The following is a 9,530-nucleotide window of genomic DNA, read 5'->3' on the forward strand; positions in this document are numbered from 1 at the left end:
GGGAGAACATTTTTCTCCGTTTTCTTCTCTAGGGCTTTTTTGTTTAAAAGAAAGAAAATATACATATATATATATATATATATATATATAAAAATAAGTATCAAATTGCTAGAGAATGAGTTTATTGTTATGTAACTAAAGACTGTCATATTGGGAACAGGCTATAGATATGGACGGGGGAAAGAGGAAGAGGGATAAAAAATACCAACTACAGTGTGCAGTAGACTATTCTTTGTACTGTACAACATCTATGAATTCCAGACTGTTGCGTATTCACAGTTTCAGGGTGCACTCTTTACTATACATTGTTCACACTTTATAAACTCCCAAAGTCAAAAATACACAGTTGTGATGTCTTTCCAAGGGTCATACTCTTAATGAAACAAAACCAGTTTCATCAGAACTTTCAAAAACACTTCAAGGAGTCCTTTTCTATGATAGGTTTCATCCTTGAATCCCAACTGTAGAATCATGCTCAAAAACGTATATATTTTTTATAACAGAAGAGATCTGTGTGTAAAATTTCTTTGAGAAGTCACAATTCAAGAAGAGAAGAGTCACCAGAAGATTTGTCACATAGGCCCCTGGCAGGCATTAATTTAAATGTGCAGTGCCGCACATTCAAGACCTGGCCTGGCAGGATGTGCAATTTTGGGTATCTGAGATGAAACTTCTGAGTTCCCATTGCACACCTGGGCTTTTACAGTCACATCATACAGCTTCCTATTAGTCCCTGCTCACAACATTGGGCTTCACAATGCAGTTTTAACATGCTATACATTCAAATTAAATCACCACACAAACCAGCCACAAAGTTGTTCCTTTAAATGTGGAATATCTTTATGGCTAGGTTCTCATTTTTTATTGCAAGATAAATTGATTGAATGTGTGGTACATTAGCATTTATTGCACAATTAACGTATTAATTGCATGATCCATGTCATGTCTGCCAGAAGCCTTACACTGTAAGTAGTGGAACCTTTTTTTTGTCAAGATTCTAAAATATATTTCTTTTTAAGGAGAAATCAACCTTGCCTAAAATGCGAATGTTTCAGGAAAATGGATCACCTGAAAATGTGGAATTAGAAAAATGGTTTCCACTATAGCAGTGGACCCTTTTTCTCAACCTTTTTTGTACCAGGACCCGTTTGTAAACATCAATGGCCAGTCCCAACCCAGTGCCCCTCACTCCCGAACCCCAGCCCTCCAGTATGTGGGGCATGATCAGGGGTCGGGGGGTGTCTGTGGAGCCTGGGGGACCCCAAGCAGCAGGCTGGAACTTTGACAGCTTGCAAGGAAAAAGCCACAGTTTCCCACACTTCTTTAAAAGAGAATCAATTTTTAAAGTTTGTTGATCCATTTTTACAGTTTGTCCACAACCCTTTCATATAGTCTTGCAACCCACATTTGGCTCTCAACCCACAAGTTGAGAGAGACTGCACTGTAGTACTGTTATAGAATGATCTTTGTAATAGTACTGTTTATCCACTATATGAATGTGGTGTTTTGTTTTGTTTTTTAAAAAAATTTAGGATATTTAGAAAGATTCTTATTACATGCAAAGACTTTTTGTTTGTTCTTAATGAAGTGGTGTTGCTTGAAATCTGTTTGGTGTCCCATGAAATCAAAAAATGGTTTGTGGTAATGAAGTTTTAGACTTGCATGGTAACAAACTTGCTCATTTTAAAATTGTCAACAATCTACAGTGCCTCATTTCCCTGTTCATTGCTTTTTGTCTGCCTGTTCCCTGTCCCTGTTACCAGCAGACATCTTTCAGTGATGAGAGCTGATCGTACTGAGTAATGAGCAGAGATCCCTGAAATCCGTTTCCTGCGGAAAACCACAGAATTTGTCTTTTGCCCTCTCCCCACTGCTGATTGTTAGTTGGGCCCCATTGACCTCATGTCTCACTTCTAATTGGCATGGGGCAAATACCGTGTTTCTGCCTCTCACCAATTAGTGGCAAAGCATTGGGCTGATAGGAAAGGGGAGTGCAGCAAGAAGAGTGAGAGTAAAGGTGCTGATACCCTGCATGTTTCTCACTTCTGCTGTGCTTTTAGTAAGACTGTATGCATTTTATTTATCATGGAAAAGCACAGCTTTGGGGGAGGACAAGGGCTTAAGAGATTTTTGCTCTTTTTCCTGGTGGAAAACTAGAATCCCTGGTCATGAGCTAGAAGTCTAGCTGCTGAGAAGCACTAACTTCTAGGAAGGACTCTGAGCCCTGGATTTTGCAGGCTAATTCTCTCCGCAATCAAAGGTTTAAGAATAAGATACTACAAAAAAACCCTCAAAGCTGAACTTGAGACATTATCTTTGTTGATAGCTTCACTTATATCCCTGATCAGTGTCCGTCTCTCATTTGCCTTTGAACTGGTAACATCCCAGCAGGCAGAGGGGAGATTGGCAGTAAAAGCTTTATGAACCTAATAGCTAAGAAAAGGAAGTGTGAGATATGACAAATGCTGGGTTTTTTTTTTATAGCAAAATGAAAATTAAGCAGCAATCTACAATATATAGCAAAATTCAAACAGGAATTCTTCATTAAGTTAAATATACAAATAATAGCACCGTCTGCTGTCTACTATAATCTTGCATAATAAACTCAGCCATATATCAGCATCAGAATCCAAAACCAAATGCCAAAAAGTGTTGTACTACAGGCATATTCCACCACTTACTCAAATCTCGCTTAATAAAATCATCCACTCATTATCAGAATCTGAACTGTACTCTATATGCACAAACACTTTTTCACAGGCTTTCAGAAGCAAGTCTGTGTGCATGTATGTTAGCTTTACCATCTAGGCTTGTAGTGACTTTTGACTGTGTGTGATCCTCATAGGTTTTTTTACTTTGCTATTGCCTATTACTATTGCTAATAGAAAAGTATTTCAGATTACCAGATAAGCTGCTGATGTTAATTTAAGTCCACAATGGGATCTGAGAAATTTTAGCCCAGGTGCCAAAAAACACACGTTCTGCCATGCAGGACATTCAGGATTCAGCATGGCAAGATGTGCAGTGTGCTTTTAATAAAATAGCATTAAAGTGTTTTATTTTTGTGAAATGCTGGACTCCTTGCTAGAGAATTTTGAGAGAAGTAGTTAGCTGGTTAGTATGAAGCCAGGTAGAAGGCAGGATAGGGTTGCATCTTAAAGACTTTTGAGAGAGTCTTGAGTTCATTGAAATCAATCAAAACTTTTCAGTTAATTTGAAGTAAGGGTTTTAATGCTCTGTCTGATATTGCCAGTTGTATGAGACCTGATTTATACTTCCTGAGTACTGGCTTCCATGTGAACTTAAATGTAAAAACCTACCACAAAAGCGGATGACAAAGGACAGGAATGCATGTGTTATAACATTTGACAAATGGTTCTTTTTGAAGCATAGCTCTTAGTTTTCATTTTTGCTCATACTTGCTCTTATCAGGAGGGACACGTTCAACCACTTGACAACCTGGTTAGAAGATGCTCGCCAGCATTCCAACTCCAACATGGTCATTATGCTTATTGGAAATAAAAGGTAACAGTAATCCTTTATGAAATGCAGAACCCTGCAAGTTTAAGTTCTAAAGTTTTATTGCTTAGTGGTTTGGATAATATTTTATGTTTATCAAAGACTAAAAATTATTGCAATAGTTGTATGCTAAAAATTCTTTTCCAAAAATTATGTAAATGTAATCAACATCATACATGATTTAACTGTGTACATGCATGCTTCATCTAGATAATTTAGGGATTTTAATTAAAAAGACAATATTCTATTATATGTTTGGTTTTAGTGTGTTTAGTTTCTGCATTTTCAGTTTGTACAGTTTTTCACTGATAAATTCCCTGATCTTTTTTAAGTTAGTTGCTTTTTACGGATTTACACCCATTTTTCAGTTTACTCAATTTTACCAGATACAGTAAAATCCCTGTCAACTGGCATGAGTGGGGAAGGGCTGGGGGTGCCGGTAAGCTAAAAGTGCTGGTTCCCTGAGTGTGGGGAGGGTGGTTGGAGTCACTGCCTTGGGGGCATGGGGCTTCAAGCTCTGACTCTGTGTGGGGCCACAGGAGTCGCTTCCATGGCAGGTGGGTCCCAGCTGCACCCTGACAGCTCCAGCTGTGGCCCTGCCCCAGGCACTGGGAGCTGAGAGCCCTGCTGGGGGGTCAGGCAGGGAGTCTGGCCCTGCTCCCTATGGTGGGCGCTGCACCAGGCTGCTCCACATGTGTCCATGGGGCTGGAGCCACTGCCCAGGGGCAGAGGGCTCCTAGCTCTGACTCCGATGGGGTGGGAGAGGTCAGGATCGGGTCTCCCCTCCCCCCACTTCTGCATTTGGCTGCGCACCACTCCCACCAGCCCCTGGGCTGCACCATGCCATGGTGCAGGAAGGTGGTGTTGGCTGCTCCCAGGACTGCTGCAGCAGGGGTTGGGGTGAGTGGGGTAAGCAGTGCCCTGGGAGATTTTGGGGTGAAGCACTGCCTAGCAGCTGCAGGCAGCTGGCATCGGCGGCTCCTGGGGCTGCTGCAGCAGGGGCTGGGGTGAGCGGGGACAAGCTGTGCTGCTCCCCACACCTCCTGGGGCTCTACTTGTTCCCACTCACCCCAGCCCCTGCTGCAGTGGCCCTCAGAACAGCCAACTCCAGCTACAGAGGGAACTGTAAGACAGTGGGTACAGGGCAGGGAGGTTGTGACTATTGCTACTACATGCACCCTGGGAGGGCTGGGGTGATGGCCTCTTCCAGGGGGTGTGTGCCCCTGGATCTGCATGCTGGACAAAAGAAGGCCTGCTGCCTGCCCAGAGCACCAGGAAGAGCCCAGTGTTGAGGCCAGCAGCGGCAGCCTGCTCATGTCCTGTGTGCAAATCTGGGGACACGTGCCCATGGGAAGTGTGACACAGCCCCACAGCCCTCCCGGGGTGCACATAGGAGCAAGAGCTGTACCCCATACCCACTGACAGTTCCCTCTGCTTTGCTCCTTGCTGCAGCCCCAGAAGCAACTGATGGGCTGTGCTGTGCCCCTTCCCTGGTCTGAGCCTTCCTCCTTCCCTCTCTCACTGCCATGGGAGCGTATTATTATTTTGCCCAATTTTTAAACCGATTTCAGCCCAGTTTTTGTTTGGAAAATAAACTCTGAAAAATTCTTGGATTTTTTAAAATAAAAACTGAAAACATGGAACACTAAATGTTACACTATGTGTATTAAGTTCTGAACAGATGTAACACTGGAAGCATTTTGGAGGGTGAGCAGACCGATATACATACACTATGAAGCACTCCCCAGAAAAACCTAAAACCGCTGGGAGAAGCAACAACTATTTAGAAATGCTTCAAAATGAAGTGCTTCCTGTTACTTGTGCGCGCTCTATGGAGTGTACCGGGGGGGGGGGGGGCCTGGGCCCTTTGGCAGCCTCTTTTGGGGGAAGAGGGAGCAGAACTGTGGAGGCCATGCTGCTACATGCAGTTTATACATTTGTGTATATTTATGCCTATGGTGGATACTCGTTTCTCCAAGTTGTGGAGGGAAAAAGACCTTTTTTCTCCTTCACTGTTCATTCAAAATGCATTCTAGTAAATGACATATTGTGTGATTTTAATTTTGTTTCCCCCTCATCAGCATATTTACTCCACAAATTTAACAGGATCATACCTTGTGCAAAATGTAACATTTGTAGGTTAGATAGGCCACCTCTAGACATTATTTTGGTAGTACTAAAAATATGCAGCACTAAAAAAAAAAAGGGGGGTGGGGTGGGGAGCCAAATGTTAAAAGTCCCATAGCGTTCTCAAAACATGGGAACAACAGGGCCCCATGTTAATTGGCTCCTCCTGCCCTCAGCACTTGAAAGGGCATGCCAGGAGCCGGGGGTGGGGGGAACACTTCCCAGCCCCAGACTGTTTAAAGTTCTAGAAGTGTGGGCAGAGAGCAGACACTTCAGAGGGCTTGCAGGCAGTCCAGGACCAGAAAATAGCTCCCTGGTCCCAAGCTGCTAGCACACCAGAAAATTTAAAGTGCTGCTTGCAAGATGCCCCAGGTTGGCAAGGGGTGACTGGGCAAGGGAGGGCATTGCCACCCCCTGCCAAAGCTGCCCCATTCCTGTAGCAATATAGCAGCAATGGGAACAGGACTGCATTCAAGCTTTTCCGGGCAGAAAAGACTCACTAGGATAGGGAGGAGAGGTTCTGCCACCTTGCTGCCATGGCTGCCTTGCTTCATTGATACCTGATGGCAGCAGGGGCAGGGCAGCCTGCAAGTCTCCCTGACAGTTCCAGGTTGGTCAAGCTGTCAAAGAGCCAGCTGCTCTCCCTCCCACCCTCTCCCATAGCAGGGGAACCAGAGTACTGTGGGATAGTGGAGGGTCTAAGATAGTAATTCTCATCCAGAGTGGCACAGCATCCTGGGGTACCATGAAGTCCTTTCAAGGGTGCTGTACAGTACTACTAACAAACATAATTCACAAGATAAACCTAGAGATTCAAATAGGAATCTAGAGTGTTAAGTGCATTCTGACCTGTTGTGGTTTTTCTGAGCAGTCAGCAGCAGAAGAATTGTTCTATTTGTTTTTTTGGCTCCAGAAAAATAATGGAAAATTTGTTTTCTGCACATTTTCTGGGGGTGCTTTGAGTCTATCAAAGGGTGCCACACATTAAATTTATCCCATCACAACAAAGACATAGCAGTTTGAAATAGCAACCTCTTTGCCATTTTTGTGACAGACAAGCCACTTTTATCATGAGACATATATCTATAGCTGTCCATATTTATATCTATAATTTCCATATCAGTTCAACTTTTAACATATGCTGAAATAAAGTAGATGTAAAATTTGCCAAAAGTTTCATATTGCATATGATCTAGAAAATAACTGTGTAGCTTACAGGAAGAAGGCTAATTAATCAAACTTGCAACAGTTGAAGATGAATGAGATATAAAAGTAGGACTTGCTTTACTTAAATGAGATTTTGATAAATAACTGAAGTGGTTATAGTTCTTACACTGCTGTAAGATGATAAAAAATGACACTGAAGGAAATTGCATATTTTGTGGCAAATTAAGCATTCATTTTGTGTACATTGGATATTAGTACCATATCAGTTTGTCTATTTCTTACTTCTCTTTGTCCCAAGCTAGAAGGGAACCCCCAGTTCTCTTCCTGAGGGGAGAGGAGGATGTTTTTTCTCTTTGCTGTTAAACAATAATGAACATTTTGAATGTATTTGTTTGTAATTCTGATAAATATGCATGCTATAACACAGGACTGAGTATGCTATCCATTAGTTTTCATTCTGAAGTCATTTATGTCAAGCCCTAGAACTCCAGTTGTTTAAATACAATTTTCATTTTACACATTACATAACTTCTTAGAATGATATTTTATGCTGAATCAAAAACAGGTTTTTCTCAAAAACCAAACCTTCACTTTTTTTTAGAATTCTAGTCTTTTAAGCAAATGGTATAACAATGACAGTGTATTAATCACAGTAATTTTTATCTGTCAGAGTTCTTATAGCTGGGAAGATTACTTGAGGTAGAAAAAAGAGAAGAACAGGTACTTATGTCAGAAATACAGATAATGCCTTCTACTGGTATAGTAGCATATTCCACAAAGTGCAGTTGAAGTCTCTCTCTCTCCAGTGAGGACATCTTCTCACATATCACATCCCTTAATAAAACGTGCACCTTATTTTTGGAAGACAGAATAGAACATAGGGGGTGGGGGAAAAGGATTTTTCTGGAGTCGTGGCCAATTGCGTGACATAGAATAAGTCCTGGAAACAGTGTGTAGCCTCAGGAACTTTTAACTGTGGCAGAATCTCTCTTGTGGTGCCACACTGTCTCCAGGAGGACTTCGTTGAACAGAATTAAGCCTCTTGCAAAAGGCAGACTCAAGACTGTTACTTCTTTACTGTAAATCACTGGTTTTGAACCTTTTTTTCATTTGCGGACCCCTAACAAATTTTAAATGGACGCCTTTGAATTTTAAGTGTGGATATTCATATACCTTTGGTTGATCATGGTCATCTCTCACAGACCCCTTAGAGCAGGAGTTGTCAACCAGGGGTATGTATACCCCTGGGGGTACTTCAAAAGGTCCCAGGAGGTATGGAGGGACAGAAAGTCACCTCCTTCCCGCCACTCCGCATCCGGCCACTTGCCACCTGCCCCCACCGGGGGGGTACACTTACTAAAAGGGGCGCTGCCAGGGGTATACTTATTTAAAAAGGTTGAAAACCCCTGCCTTAAAGTAGTCTGTAGACCCCCAGAGGTCCACAGATCACAGGTTGAGAACCACTGCTGTGTAAATAATGTCATTTCCACATCACAAGCCTCATCAAAATAGTGCCAACAGCTCACTTGCTGCTTTGGACACAAGGTACAGTGTTCAGCCAAGAGCTACAGGTATGAGAGGGTTAACACAAGATTCCATCCCATTGGCTTGCTGAGCAGATGCAAGTATCAGCCATCTTGGCAACTATGTGACATGCAGTGTCTCTAGGAGTGCTTCTTTTCCAGTGAAGAAAACAGCTTCCCCACTTAAAGCATATACCCCCACTTTGTGGGGGCTGGTTTTGAGGAATTGCCATCCTATGACCCCAGCTGACTTCCTGCCCTTTGGGCGGGGGACTGGACTTGATGATCTTCTGAGGTCCCTTCCAGCCCTAATGTCTATAAAATTTACTCCAATGTAAGATTACACTGAATATAAGACTACTTCCCCTATAATTTAGATTCTATATATGGAAGAATTATAAGCTTTCTATATATTTTCCAGGTATAGAATCTAATTATTGGAAGTTTGCCTTGAATTTGTCCCTCTACCATTGCTATGTCAGGGAAAATAGATCAAGTGGGAGGGGGAGTCAGGCAGCCCTCTTGCCATCAGTATGTTTTCCCAGTATGGGACACGTTTTGCTAACTGTTGGCGGCATTTAATCAGCTTCATAGTTGGTTTCTATTAGTGAGCACATGCTGCTTTGGCAGCAGTTTAATGATAGACGTTGAATTTAATGAGATTTTTCTTGTTTGCAAATATAAGACACGGGCTTTTTTCCCCATGCTGACTGGGTGGGTGGGGAACCTCATCTTGTATCTCAGGAAATACGGTATATGCTACTAACAGTTTTGTATTGCTGATTTTAAAAATTGCTTTGAAAATTGCGAAGGATCCTTAAGACTATAGTTCAGAATTATTTAATTGCTGTTTTATTGTAAACTGTAAAAACTTATGTAATGGACAGAGCCCATTTGGTACTTTGTCATATTTACAATGACAGTACCAAAACAGGAAAGATGCTTATGTATAATCTTCCTCTTCCCTGGTGCCCCCTCCCCTCCACACTTGCAGGTACACACACAATGTAGCTTTTTGTTTACTCGCAAACTGTCTTTCAGTGTGGGATTACTACATGCAAAATAAGAAACAAAACTTATTCTTTAAAAAAACAGAAGTTTAATCTCTTGACCTACACTCAGTAAGTTTTTAAACTGATAATAGCATATTAACCAGGAAAGATAGCTGATTCTAATAGGTATCATCCGCTCATT

General features: G+C 42.1%; 1 protein-coding gene across 1 annotated transcript in view; it reads left to right on the forward strand.

The window, feature by feature from the left end:
* Positions 1-9,530, forward strand: part of RAB2A (RAB2A, member RAS oncogene family) — a 60,095-nt gene that overhangs the window by 27,961 nt on the left and 22,604 nt on the right. Inside the window, exon 3 of the mRNA XM_019527713.1 lies at positions 3,433-3,525. Within this exon, the coding sequence (XP_019383258.1) occupies positions 3,433-3,525 (93 nt within the window). The remainder of the gene's footprint in view (positions 1-3,432; positions 3,526-9,530) is intronic.

The sequence above is a fragment of the Gavialis gangeticus genome, unplaced genomic scaffold (genome assembly GCF_001723915.1).
Source record: "Gavialis gangeticus isolate Ggan-Ray unplaced genomic scaffold, GavGan_comp1, whole genome shotgun sequence".
NCBI lineage: Eukaryota > Metazoa > Chordata > Crocodylia > Gavialidae > Gavialis > Gavialis gangeticus.